The following is an 18,255-nucleotide window of genomic DNA, read 5'->3' as shown; positions in this document are numbered from 1 at the left end:
AGCAAAGAGTGCAGCATGGACTGACAGGTAAGATTGCGGTCTTGCATGGTGGGAGGTGGTGCACTATGCAAGCACGCCGCCAGGGATGTTACAAAAAAGTAGTGCAAACCAACTAAAAGGTATTGCAAAGTTAGACAAAAGTACCTAAAGATGCGCTAAATCATTCAGCGTGAGACACTGTGATGTATTTGGCTTTTTCAAACTATTTACCGTAGATACTTGAGTATAAGCCGACCCTAATATAAGCTGAGGCACCTAATTTTGCCACAAAAAACTGGGAAAACGTATTGACTTGAGTATAAGCCTAGGGTGAGAAATGTGTGGCGCCACTGAGGGTTCGGTCGCTACAGAGGTACTGCATCTCACCCAGAGGTGTGGTGTCTCACTCTCAGGTAAGGAAGGAGTACAGCCCGGGACCCTAACACCTGCATCCAACACGTTCCACTTCAGTAGGGGCAGGGCGAGATTGCTCATAAGGGAGAGCACAGTCCCTGGTCCCTAGCTGAAGGGTGGAACTATGTAGAGGGTGTGGGTGGAGGAAGTATATTAGGGGAGCACATGAAAGGAAGTAATATAAAAGAGGGAACCATCTTGGGAAGACAGGTCAGTCTAAAGTGAGAGGAGTTGGGAGCAGGAGCTCTGCAGGAGCTCTGCTCAGGAGGAGGGCCTGAGGAGAGGCCCATGACTGAAGGAGAGAGGAGTAGGAGAGAAGGCTCCAGGATCTAGGAAGGGACCCCAGGGGCACGGGCAGTGCTGGAGGCCACCCGTACGCCCGAATCCACCAGGAGGTGGAGGGGTCAGGCCACACAAAGGGGACCGGTCCCTCAACTAGCGGAGGACTTTATGTCTCAACTAGAAACCGGAGGCTGCAGTATTTCAAGTCCTGCAGCCACCAGTCCATATCAGTCTCACCAAGAAGGTAGCCATCGAGGACCCAGGGGACGGAACAGACGTCGCCCGACAAGGCCCGCGGGTACCGGATTGGGACACTAGGTATGAGGTGCAGGGAGACGGCCAGAGAGAGAGAACACACAGAAGGGGGTCCCGCTAAGTACTCCGGAGATATCTGAGGGTTGACCGAACCCCTCCCTGAGTAAGCGCAGCACGACGAGGGAAGTTACACTGGTACCTGTAACTTGGACTGCAACAACCTTGAGTAAAGACCCTGAGGACTGCACCCCACTGTCTCTGTGATTATTATCTGCCCCAGCACCCCTGCACTACAACGCCCAACATCACCTATAACATTTACCACATTCCCTGCCCTGGAGCTAAGCTCTGCCTGTGGAGAGCTGAACCAACCCGGCTGCACCAACATCAGCTCCAGAGGTTCTGCACAGCAGTGGCGGCTCCATATAGAAGCATACCACAGGTGGCGTCACGAACTATATATATAAAATCACAAAATCCCTTGTAAATAAACCCCTTTTGAATGACCGCCCTGGGTTACGGACCGGGTCACCGCCACTGTGACATCTCCCCAAGCAACGACCGGCCCGGCACCGAGTACCCCACGGCCCAGGCGGCGTGTCAAATGCAGCAGCAAATAGTAAGTTTCAAAATGCTCCATGCTGTATGGGCCCTATATAATGCTGCATGCTATATGGGACCCCATATAATGCTCCATGTTGTATGGGCTCCATAAAATGCTCCATGCTATATGGGCCCCATATGATGCTCTATACTGTATTGGCCCCATATAATGCTCCATGCTGTATGGGCTCCATATAATGCTCCATGCTGTATGGGCTCCATATAATGATCCATGCTGTATGGGCCCCATATTATTCTCCATACATAAAAAAAAATAAAAAAAAAAATACTCACCTCTCCTCGCTGCCGGTGATCTGCTCCGGACTCCTCAGTGCCGCCATCTTCCCGCTCTCTTCAATGTGACTGCTCAGCACAGAGGGCATGCTGTAAAGACGTCATCGCACCCTCTGCCCTGAGACGTCACAAGTCAGGAGAGGCGGAAGAGACGACCTGTGGAGGAACAGGGAGAGGTAAGTATTGTGCTGGGGCCCTGATAGCGTCCCAGTGTCCCCGATGGCGAGTGGGCCCCCCCGCCTGTTAAGGGCCCCGGAACTTGTCTGGGTGCTGACGCAGTCCCTGGGTAAGTGGGACCCTCACTCGAGTATAAGCCAAGGGGGGCTTTTTCAGCATAAAAAATGTGCTGAAAAAGTCGACTTATACACGAGTATATACGGTATTGTAAATTTGTTCTGTTTAAACAATTCAAGGAATTAGTAAATTATAGGGGGAGGAGGGAAGGGGCAGAAAAAAATACACACTACTTATGTGGCGCCCCTGCGGGTTCAGTCGCAACAGAGGTACTGCATCTCACCCAGAGGTGTGGTATCTCACTCTCAGGTAAGGATGGAGTACTACCCGGGACCCACACACTTGCATCCATTACACCCCATTTCAGAGGGAAGGGCGAGATTTCTCCTAAGGGAGAGCACAGTCCCTGGTCCCTAGCTGGAGGGTGGAACCATGTAGTGGGTGTGGGTGGAGGAAGAAGCACAGGGGAGCACTTCAGTAGGAGTATAAAAAGGGGAGCCATCTTGGGAGTGGTCAGGACAGTCTGAGGAGAGCATGTGGGAGCAGGAGCTCTGTAGGAGCTCTGCTCAGAGAAGAGGGCCTAGACAGAGAGGCCCAGGACGACTGGCTGAAGAGGAAGGGTGCAGAGGAAGGCTCCAGGAGTGAGGGGATCCCAGGGGCACGGCGAGTGCGGAAGCCACCTGTGCACCTGAATCTGCAGGACAGTGGAGGGATCAGGCCGCAAAGGGGACCGGCCCCTAACTAGTGGAGAACTACAAGGCTCAGCTACAAACCGGAGGCTTCTGTACTTTCAGGGTGCAGCTGCTCACAACCGCAACTACATCGCTAAAAAGGTAGCCACATAGGATTCAGGGGACTGTAGGTTGCCCGCCAAAATCCGAGGTTACAGGCTTGGGACACTGGTTGCGAGGCGTAGGGCAGGATGGTGAGAGCCAGCGCAGGAAGACGACCCAGGAAGGCACACAGAAGGGGTCCTGTTATGTACTCTTGAAACACCTGGGAGTTTGCTGAACCCCTGCCTTGGTAAACACAGGACGGCGTGGGAGGTTACCCTGGTCCTGGTAACCTGGAGTGCAACAACTGTGAGTAAACCTTGAAGACTGCACCCCACTGTGTCCTAGAATTATTATCTGCGCCATCACCTGCACTACACTGCACAGCAACATCTACCTCATTAACCATGACTTACTGCCCTGGAGCTAAGCTCTGCCTGTGGAGAGCTGAATCAACTCTGCTGCGTCATCATCAGCTCCAGAGGATCTGCACCGCAGCGGCGGCTCCATATAGCCGCATACCACAGGTGGCATCACGAACATTATATAAAAACTCTATTCCCTTTTCTTTAATTCCCCTTTTATTGACCGCCCTGGGTCATGGACCGGGTCACTGCCACTGTGACATCCCCCAGCATCGACCGGCCCAGCTACGGAGTACCCCACGGCCCAGGGGGCGCGTCACTTACAAATTGTCCTACAGAAGTATGATCAATTGGTACAAATTCAGCTAGAAAAAAAAAGAACTAAGAAAACTGAGTGAATAATTCTAAATTAGTACAAGGCCCTCAACTTTTAACATTTAAATTTGAGAAGTTGAAAGGAATCAGTCCACATGACTCTTCCCTTTTTCTTGTAAAACAAGAAATATCACTTCTAGATAAACAAGTTACTGCTACATTAGACAACGAGACACAATCCTGGAGCCGCATTGCTGTAGATAACAGCTATGAATATCTAATACTATAATAAAGGAGATTCGGAGGAGAGCGCTCGTCTGACGAGGTAACAGTCTATGGATTCTATACTATCATATCTATAGCAGACAATGTGATCACTTTATCCTACATCCTAGGGAGGTTTTGGATTATTACACATTGCGGATGTTGAATCTCTTTATTGTTATTTCCCTCCTTGTAGTAGTTTGATCAGTTATTGTGTTATTTTCCAACACTACGGACTATGTTGAAGCTATGATATAAATCATGGATTTTTATAATCATTAAAATAATAATATGGTTCATGTTTTTTTATTTTTTTTATTCCATTTACCCTGTCCCCCCTCCTCTGTCAAGTATTATGCTTCAATTAAAAAATAAATCTGCAATTGCTCACCTTGTATGACAATATGTGCTCATCCTGTTATTGATTTTGTAGCCGCGACTGCTCCAACCCTAAAATATAGATAGAAATAGAATATTTTATTTATAGTCTACTGTGATTTATAGGCATCAGTAAAATCTATGGGATGAACAAGAGCATTTGGGGTGACAATCACATGGTCTGCATCCCTTGTCCTAAAGAGTGTTTAGGGATCCCCTCTCCAGTTTCTTTATACAGAGATATAGAATATTTAACCGAAGGATGATGGAAAGGAGATGGGGTGATAAGAGTTAACCAATACAGGAATGGAGTCTATATTAAAGGGGTTTTCTCTATAATATAAGATCACTTTATATGTTGGGGGTCCGACCTGCCACCTGCCATTAAGACATCACATTAAGAGATTGGAATTTATTGTTTTTTATGTGACCTGCTCACCGCTGTGTACTTTCCTGCTCATAAGATATTATCTGCTGTCAATTACAGGCAACAAAATGCATGAGACACATTATCTGCTGTAAATTATACATTTCAGAAAATATATGATAAATTAATGTATGTTGTAATAGAAAGATCAGCATTTATAGGAAGAGTTATCATCTGCTGTGAATTATAACCAGTGAATTATATGGGATAAGTTACTATTTGCGGTAAGTGATAAAACTAGCACAAAACACAAATTGTAAAGTCTAAACCTTCAGAATGTAAACATAGAAGTCATACATCATTCCTCTGGTCAGGGCTATAAATGCTATTATTATAATGAATAATTAAACTCCAGCTACTGCAGAACCTCTTTTCAGAAGTTATAGGTGTCCGTCATGTTAAGCAGACCCCTTCCTTTTCTATGAAAAAAGTTCTACAACAGCTGGGGTGTAACGCACTCCTTAGGTTATGTGCACACAGTCAGGAGCCGCCTGCGGCCTCGATGCTGCGGAATAGCTGGGCGGTTTCCGGGCACCATTTTTTTTTTTCACTTGCGGACTTTCCTCATAGATGTTAAGTCTATGGGGAAAGTTCACATGCATACCCGCAAGAGAAATTGACATGCTGCGGGTCTGAAAGACACGCTGCATGTCAGTTTCCGCGGGTGAGCAGCAGGTGCCCAGATACACACAGTAGACATGGGATTTTTAGAAATCCCATCCACTATGCTGTAACATCTGTTTGCTGCAGGTTTGACGCTGCATAACACGCAGCTTCAAACCCGCAGCGGCTCCTGACCGTCTGCACATACCCTTACACAGCAGCCAGCTGAACACTGTCTCTCTCCGCTCAGGAAAAAGTGCATGTGCTTTGTATGGGGAAGGGGGCAAGTGGTTAAGTTGCTGCCAGACTCCTCAGGTGGAGGCTTAAGGTATTTTCAACTGAGATATTTTTTTCTGTGGATTTTGAAGCAAATCTGCTCCAAAATTCCCATCAAAGAGTAGATGAAGCGATTTTGATGTAAATTTTCTATTGGATCTGCTTTAACATCGATGTCAAGAAACTTAGCTGTATGCCTAATGTGAACATGCATATGTATGTGCATATCGCATGAGTATGTGAGGGTGTAAAAGTAGGTAGGGCACAACATAGGGGGATGCCCAGACACATGCCTTGCACAGGAGTCCTTAGCTGTCAGTCTCTGCCTCAGCCTAACATGTCACACATGGATGGTCTTGATCTACCAAAGTGGGCTAATAGAGTGGTTCAGAGGATCCCAAAAATGGATCCTACAAAACAAAGATTAACCCCTTTCCGGCCCAAGGGCCTTATGGGCCAGATACATATTAGTACGCCCTGGCGATTACGCCCTCACACAGGCTGTGCTGGCGCGATTGCCGCCAGGTGTCAGTTGATTGTTGCAGCTGACACTCGGTACTATATGGTGGGAGCGGTCCCGCACCGCTCCCAGCACATTAACCCCTGAAATGCTGCGATCGAAGTCGATCGCAGCATTCTGGTGACAAGAGGAGGTAAGTGCCGGTACTCACCTCCTCTCCGGCATCCCGCGGTGTCTGTGGCCAGGTTCCGTGGTTGTCATGTGTCACCAGACAGCAGGAAGATACTTTGAGTATGCGCAGTGCGCGATCAAAGTATCTTCTGCCTGTGCAGCTGTGACAGCCTGCATAGCACAGGGATGCTGCTGCATTCCTGTGCTATACAGGAGATCAAAATGTAAAAAGTGAAAGTTCCATAGTGGGACAAATTATAAAAGTAACAAAAGTGTCAGAAAGTGAAAAAAAGAAAAATAAAAAAAAATTGTAAAAATATTTTAAAAAAATGGAAAAAAAATCTCCAAAAAATAAAAATATAATGTACCCATCAATAAATATTATTATGAAAACAAAAAAGTGCACATATTTGGTATCGCCACGTCCGGAATGACCTGACCTATAAAACTGTTCCACTAGTTAACCCTTTTAGTGAATACGGTAAAAAAAAAAAAAAAAAAAAAACGAAGCAAAAAACAATGTTTTATCATCATACCGTCAAACAAAAAATGGAATAAAATGCGATCAAAAAGATGAATGTAAATATAAATGATACCGATGAAAACGTCATCTTGTCCCGCAAAAAATAAGCTGCCATACAGCTCCATCAGCCGAAAAATAAAAAAGTTATAGCTCTCAGAATAAAGCAATGCAATAAAAAAATCTTTTTTCTATAAAATAGATTTTATTGTGTAAAAGCCCCAAAACATAAAAAAAAGATATAAATGTGGTACCGCTGCTGTAAACATACTGCCCCAAAGAATAAAGCTACCTTATCAATACTAGACACACGTGGAACGGCATAAAAAAAACAACAAAATAACAAATTCCTGAATTGTTGTTTTTTATTTATTCGGCCTCCCAAAAATCGGAATAGAAAGCGATCAAAAAATGTCACGTGCCTGAAAATGGAACCAATAAAAACATCAACTCGTCTTGCCAAAAAAAAGCCATCACATGACTCGGCCGAAATATGGAAAAATTATAGCTCGAAAAATATGGCGATGCAAAAACTAGTCTTTGCAAAAAAAAGCGTTTTTTAGTGTGTGACAGCTGTCAATCATAAAAACCCGATATAAATCTGGCATCGCTGTAATTGCACCGACTCGGAGGATAAAGTCGTCTAATCACTTATACCGCACAAGGAAAGGGGTAAAAAATAAACTCTAGGGTTAGGGTTGTGCTAGGGTTAGGTTTGTGCTAGGGTTAGGGTTAGGCTTGTGCTAGGGTTGTGTTGGGGATGGGATTTTTTCAAAAGTAAAGAAAAAAAAAAAAGTAGACTAGTGTTGAGTGCAAGTGCTCGCTACTTGAGTTTGCATCGGGTGCTTGGGTATGCACCGAGTATCGCGGGTGTTCGAGTGACATGCTCGAGTCTCTGCCCCATATGCTTCGCAGCCAAAAAAACCTTGCGGGGATTGCCTACCATGCATGAGAGATCCCTGCATGTTTTGTTTTGGGTGTCTAACAACTGTGAAACATGCGGAAGGGGACTTGAGCACGTCACTCGAGAACTTGCAATACATGATACATACCTGAGTACCTGATGCAAACTCAGGTAGCGAGCACTTGCACTCAAGACTAATGACAACTTATTCAATATGATGACCTAATGTTATCAATTTCTGTGTCATACCTCTGGGTTCAAAATGTTCACTATACCCCTTGATAAAATCCTTGAAGGGTCTAGTTTCCAAAATGAGGTCACTTGTGGGGGGTTTACACTATTTAGAAACATCAGGGGGCTCTCCAAACGCGACATGGCATCAGCTCTCAATTCTAGCCAATTTTGCATTCAAAAAGTCACACAGTGCTCCTTCCCTTCTGAACCCTGCCGTGAGCCCAAACTGTGTATTTTCCCCACATATGGGGTATCGGCGTACTCAGAATAAATTGCACAAAAGTTTTTGGGGTCCATTTTCTCCTCTTACTGTTGTGAAAATAAAAAATTTGGGGCTAAAACATCATTTTTATGGAAAAAGTTAGATTTTTTTTATTTTCACAGCTACATGTTATAAACTTCTGTGAAGCACCTGGGGGTTCAGGGTGCTCACCACACATCTAGATAAGTTCCCTGAGGGGTCTAGTTTCCAAAATGGTGTCACTTGTGGGGGGTTTCCATTGTTTAAGCACATCAGGGGCATTACAAATGCTACATGTTGTCTGCTAATTATTCAAGCAAATTTTACATTCAAAAAGTCAATTGGCGCTCTTTCCCTTCCAAACCCTGCCGTGCTCCCAAACAGTGGTTTTATCCCACATGTGGGGTGTATCAATGTGCTCAGGAGAAATTGCACAAATTTTTGGGGTCCATTTTTTCCTGTTACCCTTGCAAAAATACAAAAATTGGGGTCTAAAGTAACATTTTTGTGAAAAAAAGTTAAATGTTCATTTTTTTCTTCCACTTTCCAAAAATTCCTGTGAAGCACCTGAAGGGTTAATAAACTTCTTGAATGTGGTTTTGAGCACCTTGAGGGGTGCAGTTTTAGAATGGTGTCACTTTTGGGTATTTTCTGTCATAAAGGCCCCTCAAAGTCACTTCAAATGTGATGTGGTCCCTAAAAAAATGGTTTTGTACATTTTGTTGGAAAAATGAGAAATCGCTGGTCAAATTTTAACCCTTATAACTTCCTAATCAAAAAAAATGTTGGTTCCAAAATTGTGCTGATGTAAAGTAGACATGTGGGAAATGTTATTTATTAACTACACAACTCAAAAAAATAAAGGGAACACTTAAACAACAGAATATAACTCCAAGTGAATCAAGCTTCTGTGAAATCAAACTGTCCACTTAGGAAGCAACACTGATTGACAATCAATTTCACATGCTGTTGTGCAAATGGAATAGACAATAGATAGAAATTATTGGCAATTATCCAGACACCCTCAATAAAGGAGTGGTTCTGCAGGTGGGGACCACAGACCACATCTCAGTACCAATGCTTTCTGGCTGATGCTTTGGTCACTTTGGAATGTTGGTTGTGCTTTCACACTCGTGGTAGCATGAGACGGACTCTACAACCCACAGAAGTTGCTCAGGTAGTGCAGCTCATCCAGGATGGCACATCAATGCGAGCTGTGGCAAGAAGGTTTGCTGTGTCTGTCAGCGTAGTGTCCAAAGGCTGGAGGCGCTACCAGGAGACAGGCCAGTACACCAGGAGATGTGGAGGGGGCTGCAGGAGGGCAACAACCAAGCAGCAGGACCGCTACCTCCGCCTTTGTGCAAGGAGGAACAGGAGGAGCATTGCCAGAGCCCTGCAAAATGACCTCCAGCTGGCCACAAATGTGCATGTGTCTGCACAAACGGTTAAAAACCGACTCCATGAGGGTGGTATGAGGGCCCGACGTCCACAGATGGGGGTTGTGCTCACAGCCCAACACCGTGCAAGACGCTTGGCATTTGCCACAGAACACCAGGATTGGCAAAGTCGCCACTGGCGCCCTGTGCTCTTCACAGATGAAAGCAGGTTCACACTGAGCACATGTGACAGAGGTGACAGAGTCTGGAGACACCGTGGAGAGCGATCTGTTGCCTGCAACATCCTTCAGCATGACCGGTTTGGCAGTGGGTCAGTAATGGTGTGGGATGGCATTTCTTTTGAGGGCCACACAGCCCTCCATGTGCTCGCCAGAGGTAGCCTGACTGCCATTAGGTACCGAGATCCTCAGACCCCTTGTGAGACCATATGCTGGTGCAGTTGGCCCTGGGTTCCTCCTAAAGCAGGACAATGCCAGACCTCATGTGGCTGAAGTGTGTCAGCAGTTCCTGCAAGATGAAGGCATTGAAGCTATGGACTGGCCCGCCCGTTCCCCAGACCTGAATCCGATTGAGCACATCTCGGACAACATGTCTCGCTCCATCCACCAAGATCACGTTGCACCACAGGCTGTCCAGGAGTTGACAGATGCCTTAGTCCAGATCTGGGAGGAGATCCCACAGGAGACCATCCGCAACCTCATCAGGAGAATGCCCAGGCGTTGTAGTGAGGTCATACAGGCACGTGGAGGCCATACACAATACTGAGCCTCATTTTGACTTGTTTTAAGGAGATTACATCAAAGTTGGATCAGCCTGTAGTGTGTTTTTCCACCTTAATTTTGGGGGTGACTCCAAATCCAGGCCTCCATTGGATAATACATTTGATTTCCATTGATGATTTTTGTGTGATTTTGTTGTCAGTACATTCAACTTTGTACAGAACAAGGTATTCAATGAGAATATTTCATTCATTCAGATCTAGGATGTGTTATTTGAGTGTTCCCTTTATTTTTTTTGAGCAGTGTATTTTGTGTGACATATCTCTCTGATTTAATGCCATGAAAATCAAAGTTTGAAAATTGCAAATTTTCGGCAAATTTCCATTTTTTTCACAAATAAACGCAAGTGATATCGAAGAAATTTTACCACTATCATGAAGTACAATATGTCACGAAAAAGCAATCTCAGAATGAGTGGGATCCGTTGAAGCCTTCCAGAGTTATTACCTCATAAAGTGACAGTGGTCAGAATTGTAAAAATTGGCCTGGTCATTAACGTGCAAACCACCCTCGGGGGTAAAGGGGTTAAAAATGTATCCTTCTTGTCTTTTTTTTTTTCTTTGGTTTAAACCTTGCTTTAGTTTGCAAAAAAAAAAAAAAAATCCGCACATAATGAAAATAAGTTTAAAAAAATATTTAAGATATCGGGATCCATATATTTATAAATATCATGTACCGTAAATGGGAAAAAAAATAATAATTTCTAAAAAAATGTATATGTTTATTTATCTTTCAGTAATCCTACATTCTCTTGTTTGGTAGCGCTAATTTATTTTTATTATATTTTATATTAATTTTGTCCCATTTTCTTTTTGTTTCCTAAAGTTTCTGGAACTCTGATACAATGTACAAATACAAAAAGTACAAAAAGAAGATCTTATTATGCTTGCCATTGGTAATGACTTTCAGCTTTTTACTGGGTGTTCTGAAGAGGTACACTCTAATCTTTCCACCTGTGGAAAAAAGGGACCAATGCCCATGTAGCGCTGCCAAATGTAGCACAGATACAATTACAGCACTGAAAGACAACAGGACATTCATCATATCACCGTACTATGACAACAGAGATAACAAGAAGCCTATGGTGCGGATCCTCAGCATTATCCACCATCAGGAGGTGAAGGAGCTTTACTGCTATTTCTGCTGCTCGACAGACAAAAGTGTGAAGGTTTCCAGGGCACTCATAGACATGCACAGTGATCGCTTTGGCTTTTCCTATGTCACAACCGACCTGTTATGTGAGGAGCCACCAGGCTGCCAGGCTCAGTATTTATCTGTCCACACAACTCCTTCAGGAGAAATGGCACAACTACCTCTATTCCAAATCCAAAACCGAGATGTGAAGCCATTTTCAGCTAATTTTACTGTCTGTATTTCCACCATGTTTGGGAATTACAGCAATGTCTTACAATTTATTCAGACCATGGAGATGTACCAGATCCTGGGAGCAGAAAGGATCATGGTCTACCTTAACAATTGCAGCCCGCAAATACAAAAAGCTATGCAGTATTATATTGCAAGAGGAATCCTTGAGGTGGTAGATTGGCCGATCCAACGTTACCTCAAGCCTGGCAAGAAATTTCGTTATTCTGTTGATCCCAAAGATATAGGTTATTATGGTCAGCTGGCAACTCTCAATGACTGCATTTATAGGAATATGTACAGAACGAGGTTTGTGCTACTTAATGATATTGATGAGATCATTTTGCCATTCTCACACATGTCCTGGGACATCATGATGAAAACTCTTCAACAACAGAAGCCGAATGTTGGCATTTTTCTCTTTGAAAATCATATTTTTCCTCAGACTATGCCGATTAATGTAAGCTTCTCTAATATGTCATCATGGAAAGACATACCGGGATATAACATACTGCAGTATGTCCAACGTGAACCAGACAGACGAAATCATTTCAATGCTCGGAAGATGATTGTTGATCCCCGGAAAGTCATCCAAACATCTGTTCACTCCATTTTGAAAGGTTATGGTGGTCATGTGGATGTCTCACTGGAAATAGCCCTGGTTTACCACTGCAGAGGACCTCTTCAGAGGGACTTACCAAAGACCTCATTAATAGAAGACAAGACTATATGGAAACATAATGCCTCTCTTATCAGAAATGTTAATAAGGTTCTCAGTGAAATATCTTTCCAGTGATGAAATCATCTGCACTTGTGTTGCCTTTTGTAGATGTATTGACAATTGTCCAAAAGATGGTGTGCAGGAGTGAAAGTGAGTTTAAAGGAAGCAAAAACTAAAGAAACTCTCCTTCATTTGATGCTCCCATAGACTTATGAATTTATGTTTCCTGCTGTTCTTACTTTTTTAATTATATTTTTTGTTACTTGTTGACTAGTAAGCAATTTTTATCACTTGATATATGGGATTAATTTCTTTCAATGGTGGCTTGATCATAGAGGTATATGGAAACTGTATAAAACAAAATGAAATTAAAGGGGTATTCCCATCTCCAAGATCCTATCCCAATATGTAGTAGATGTAAGGCTGTGTGCACACGATGCGTTTTTAATGCGTTTCCGCAGCGTTTTTGCAGCTGCAGAAACACATTAAAAACGCATGGTAGAAGGGCAGCAATGTTCCCCAATGATAATCCGCATGTTCTATGCACATGCTGCGGATTTTTCCGCAGCGTTTGTGCTGCGCTCAAAAATCCGCAGCATGTCCATTAATTTTGCGGAAACGCTGCGTTTTCGCCGCCATTGACTTCCATTAGACCGCATGGATTACGCATCACTGTATATGTAGATGCGCGTTCCATGCGTTCTAATGTGCGGATGTTACCCGGGTGTGGAGGAGAGGAGAGTCTCATCCACACCCAGGTACCATAAAAAAATCTGTAAAAAAAAGAATAAAATAAAAAATAAATGTATACTTACCTTCTGTCGGCCCGCGCAGCGCTCCTGCTTGGTTCCCGGCACTTTGCAGTGAGTTGAAGGACCTGCGCTGACGTCAGAGTCATGTGACGGGTCACGTGACGCTGACGTCGGCAGGTCTTTCAATCCACCGCTGTCAGCAAGGGAGAACGGAGTGTAAAGCAGGACGCCGGGGGCCATCGGAGGGTAAGTATACATTTATTTTTTTACATTCTCGCGGGTCACACTATATAAATCCATGCCATTTGCATGGATTTATATAGTGTGACCTAGTTGTCACAAGCACTTTCCAAGTGATGCTAATCGCTTGGAAAGTGCTTGTCAATCTGCATGCGGAAATGTCAGTGGGTAACCGCTCCATTTCCGCATGTCCCTGGCAGTAAAACGCATGTACAATCCGCATGCGTTTTTTTCTGCCAGGGAGATGCAGAAACGCTCAGGAAAAAATCCTGAGCATTTCTGCATCGTGTGCACATAGCCTAATAATAATAATATTAGAAAATACCTCCAATCAGAAATGTAGTATAGTATTTTTGATTCGCTATCTCTCTTTCCTCATGTGCAGGGCATTGCAGTACCTTCGGTATCCATGGTTACGACCACTAGCAGCTAGCTAACTAACTGTCACTTTATCAGTGGATGTAACCGTGGATACCTAAGGTCCTGCGATGCCTGCACATGAGGTAAGAGACACAGTGAATCAAAAATACTATGCTACATTTCCTTTTGGAGGTATTTGCTAATATTATTATTATTATTACACCTATTACATATTGGGATAGGATCTTGGAGATGGGAATACCCCTTTAACTCCCTTCATAACCGCTGTTGGTGGCCAGAATTCGATCATGATTACACTTAAAACTTTTCAAAGGTTCATAAAGACATGTGGATTCGGCTGCTACAGGGGTATTGCACCTCAACCCAGAGGTGTGATATTCCACTCCCGGGTAAGGATGGAGTGTGGAACTGAGCTCAGTTAGCTGCATGCACTACACACATCCCATTTCCGAGGAACAGACTGACGGTACTCCCACTAGAGAAATGTGCAGGTACAACAGTGTCTGTTCCTGGCTGGAGTGGGAGGGGGGTGGAACATCCCAGTAGTGTAGGGGCAGATAGGGGGAGCAGTCTGGGTAAAGCTAGGAGCTCATTAGGTGCTGGTCACCTGAGCTCACACATAGAGGGAGTATATAAGGTGGGAACCATCTTGGATCAGGGTCAGTCAGTGAGACGTCAGTCTTTTGCAGAGTGAGGTCAGTCTGTCAGAGCAGAGGAGAAGAGCAGCTCCAAGGCCAAGAGAGAGAGAGAGGAGAAAGAAAGACCCAGAGGGGAAGAAAGAAGGAACTCCAAGAGCCCAAATTAGACCAGAGGGTGAAGAGTTGGCAACAGGGTACCGGATCCCAAGCTGGCAGAGGCTACAGCACACCTTAGCCAGGAACCGGAGGTCGTGGGCAGGATCTGCCACGATCACCCACTAAATCCACCCGGAAGGCAGACCAGGAATAGGGTCAGGGAACCCAGAGACAAGGGTTTACCACCAAGAGGCCCGAGGGAGCCGGACATAGGTGGATCCCTGGTGGGGAAGGCCAGAGAAGAGGACAAGACAGAAAGGGAGCTCAGGACCACGCTCCAGAATCACCTGGGGGTTGGCCGAGTCCAGGACCTGGTGGACGCAGCACGGCTCGGGTGGTCACTCAAGGCCGGAGTGACCAGAACAACTGCAGTAAGTAAACAAACCCTGAACTGCACAGCCCGACTCTGAGTCTCATTTCCATCCCCGCTGCACCACCACAACCCCCATCCTCTGCAACTGACCCCCTGAGGCTATACCCCTCCCGTTGGGGGTTATACTACCTGAGCTGCACATACATCACCAGCCTCAGCGGACCCTGCTGCAGCGGCGGCCGTATTGACCGCAAATCAACGGGTGGCGTAGTCGACACAAAAGAACATCTGGTAACATCATAAGGACTGCCACACACTGAGCTTGACACCCTGGGCACGGACCGGGTCACAGCCACTCGGAGACTACAACCCCCATCTGATCCGGCTCCGGGTATCCCCAACAACACTGGCCCAGGGGGCGCGTCAACTTTGGCGTAGTCGGCAGGATTACGTGCCCGCAACAACCGGGTACTGCGTGCCTGAAGAAAAGTTCACCGTTACCTCACAAAGAAGTCTCCCGCCGGTTCCGGAGGGTCCCCGCCATTGGGCCCCATCACAGGTCGTTTCCCGCCGGTTGTCCGCCATTTGCAGCTTTTTCCCGCCATCCATGGAGTTTCCCGCCACTGGGAGACGATTCCCGCCATTTCCGAAGATTTCCCGCCTTGGAAGAGCGGACGCCATTATGGGCGTGCCAGAGGGTGGCAAGAGGCCACCTCCCATCGTGGGCCAGGTCGAAGAATGGCGCCAAAAGCTGAAACCGCCCCCACCAACAGAGACTGTGATGCTGGAAGTGTCCATCAGCGTAGGAGAACTGCCCCTGGAACTGAAGTTGCCCCGGGACCACCCTCGATGTGGGCGGAGACAGAAGAAGAGAACAAAGATGGGTGTCGCCTGGAGCAGTCTGGAGAGAGCGCACCCGGAGACAAGACGTCTGGAAGAGGGTCCAGAGAGAGCCTACCCGGAGATGGAGGGAGAGCCAGGCAGCACCGACCCAGCGGTCAGGAGCCTGATGCGGGCCGCCACTCCAGGCAGCACCGACCCAGTGGTCAGGAGCCTGTTGCAGGTCGCCACTCCAGAAGGCCTGCTGGAGATCCTAACACAGCTCCCCCGAGACCGGGAGTGTGCACAGACCGCGCTGGAGGGCCTCGCACAGAGGTTGGCCCGGGTGCAACGAGAGACATTGGCGGAGTGGAGCCGAGAGATGGCCCAGCAGACCGAGACTCGTCAGCGGAGCACGCCGCCCGAGACGAGGAGACAGACCGCCTCTGAGGATGGCGCAGGAGGACTGAAGGCCGGAGACGGCGCCGAGAAGGGAGCCGAACGAATGGAGGCAGGTAAAGGGGACGTCACTACCCCGAGCCGGGAAACCGCGTGCCTGCCCCAGCTCCCCGTCGCAGAGCCCGAAGTACCCCCTGCCGTGCCCGTCGCTGCAACGTCACCGCCGCAGACTAGGCCTCAAACGGAAGCCGCGACCCCTGTGACGTCACACGCCTCGACCCCGAGCGTGGCCAAGCAGGAAGTACCATCGGCCTGGTCGCAAGGCCTAGTACCCCCGGGCGCCACAATACCAACAGCGCCCCCTACCTCCGCGGAGCCCCCGGCCTGGTCGCAGGGCCAAGTAACACAGGGCGCCGCCGTTCTTACGGTGCCCTTTACTTTCAAGGTGCCCCAGGCCTGGTCGCAAGGCCTGGTTAGCCCGGGCGCCGCTACCACCACGGCGCCCATAACACCTAAAGTACCGCACCTGGGTGAGGACCTGTTCGCCCAGCATACGTGCCCGGATGGGCAGCCCTTCGTATGGCCCCAGGAATACATCCAGCTGGAGCTGCAAAAAGCAAGGGCCATGTGCGAACCCCTGATCCCGGCTCCAAAGCCCATGAAGAGGATCTCGCCCCCGCTAGAAGAGACCCAGTTTGAGTGGGATCCCACCGGAGAAGACCTCATGGGGTTCACTCAGGAGACTCGGGCAGCCGCAGCGGAGCGTGCAGAGTGCTGCCGCCAGCAGCTCAAGGTCTTTGAGAGGGAGCGGAGAGAGAGGCGGGTCCGGGAACAGCAAGCGCAAATAAGGAGCGCGGAGCAGAAGAGCCGGACCAGGAGAAACCCCCGTGCAGCGCATGGTCCCCGTACCATCGGGACTGTGATAAAGTTCAATCTGCAGCATGGGTGGGGTTTCATCAGGGATCACCGCACCCCAGGCGACGTCTTCGTGACCAGGAGAGACGTTGAGTCCCACCTACCGGAGGGACACAGAGGTCGTGACCTGTATTTAGGGGACGAGGTCACCTTCACCCGGCACAAGTGTGCCAAAGGACCCTACGCCCTCCATGTGCATCGCCTGACGGAGGAGGAGCTGCGGTGTGAGGAGGAGCAAGAGGACCCGGACGGGTCTGAAACTGAAACTGTCCACAAAGAAAGAGCAGGAGGACGCCGTCGTTGAGTACGGTAGAGAAGAGACTGTACATAGTTACCCGTTAGGGTATAAGAACTGTTCTAGTTAAAATATAGTCCCCGTTGGGACCAGCCAAGAGTGAACTGTTAATCCCGTGTGTCCCTATTCCCACTGACCGAGGACTGAGAGCGGTCATTCCTTTCCTAATACCTGGCCGAGGACTGAGAGCGGCCATATCCCCTTGTATATAGTTGCGCTTCCTAAAGCGCCCCCTACCGGTTTTATAGGAAACTGTTTTATTCCAAGAGAGATTGTCGCACTTTACCCGGTCACAAGTTGCACCGTGACCGGAGGAACCAGAAACAAGAATGTTTATATGAAAAGTTTATTGCTGCTGATGATGTTTTATAAGTTTTATATGTTTATGTTTTATGAAAAAAAAATGTATGTTTGTGGATGTTTATATCTTACAGCCCGAGGACGTGCTGTGATTTACCAGGCGGGAATGTAGCACCCTGAGGATTCGGCTGCTACAGGGGTATTGCACCTCAACCCAGAGGTGTGATATTCCACTCCCGGGTAAGGATGGAGTGTGGAACTGAGCTCAGTTAGCTGCATGCACTACACACATCCCATTTCCGAGGAACAGACTGACGGTACTCCCACTAGAGAAATGTGCAGGTACAACAGTGTCTGTTCCTGGCTGGAGTGGGAGGGGGGTGGAACATCCCAGTAGTGTAGGGGCAGATAGGGGGAGCAGTCTGGGTAAAGCTAGGAGCTCATTGGGTGCTGGTCACCTGAGCTCACACATAGAGGGAGTATATAAGGTGGGAACCATCTTGGATCAGGGTCAGTCAGTGAGACGTCAGTCTTTTGCAGAGTGAGGTCAGTCTGTCAGAGCAGAGGAGAAGAGCAGCTCCAAGGCCAAGAGAGAGAGAGAGGAGAAAGAAAGACCCAGAGGGGAAGAAAGAAGGAACTCCAAGAGCCCAAATTAGACCAGAGGGTGAAGAGTTGGCAACAGGGTACCGGATCCCAAGCTGGCAGAGGCTACAGCACACCTTAGCCAGGAACCGGAGGTCGTGGGCAGGATCTGCCACGATCACCCACTAAATCCACCCGGAAGGCAGACCAGGAA

At 47.3% G+C, this 18,255-nt stretch overlaps 1 protein-coding gene and 1 long non-coding RNA gene across 3 annotated transcripts in view; one reads left to right on the top strand and one right to left on the bottom strand.

Moving 5' to 3' along the window:
* Window positions 1-18,255, bottom strand: part of LOC141154402 (uncharacterized) — a 699,373-nt gene that overhangs the window by 530,283 nt on the left and 150,835 nt on the right. For both annotated transcript variants that reach the window (XR_012247431.1, XR_012247432.1), the window contains exon 2: window positions 4,170-4,228. This is a non-coding gene — a long non-coding RNA (uncharacterized lncRNA). The remainder of the gene's footprint in view (window positions 1-4,169; window positions 4,229-18,255) is intronic.
* LOC141153357 (beta-1,4-galactosyltransferase galt-1-like) lies at window positions 3,735-12,326 on the top strand. The gene is made up of 2 exons (XM_073638066.1): window positions 3,735-3,839; window positions 10,994-12,326. The coding sequence occupies exon 2, from the start codon at window positions 11,013-11,015 to the stop codon at window positions 12,324-12,326; it is 1,314 nt and encodes a 437-aa protein (XP_073494167.1). The 5' UTR covers window positions 3,735-3,839; window positions 10,994-11,012.

This window comes from Phyllobates terribilis, unplaced genomic scaffold (genome assembly GCF_046119375.1).
Source record: "Phyllobates terribilis strain yellow unplaced genomic scaffold, ASM4611937v1 Scaffold_7__3_contigs__length_470593459, whole genome shotgun sequence".
In the NCBI taxonomy this organism is placed as follows: Eukaryota; Metazoa; Chordata; class Amphibia; order Anura; family Dendrobatidae; genus Phyllobates; species Phyllobates terribilis.
Note: the sequence above shows the minus strand (reverse complement) of the source record. Positions and strands in the feature narration are given on the sequence as shown.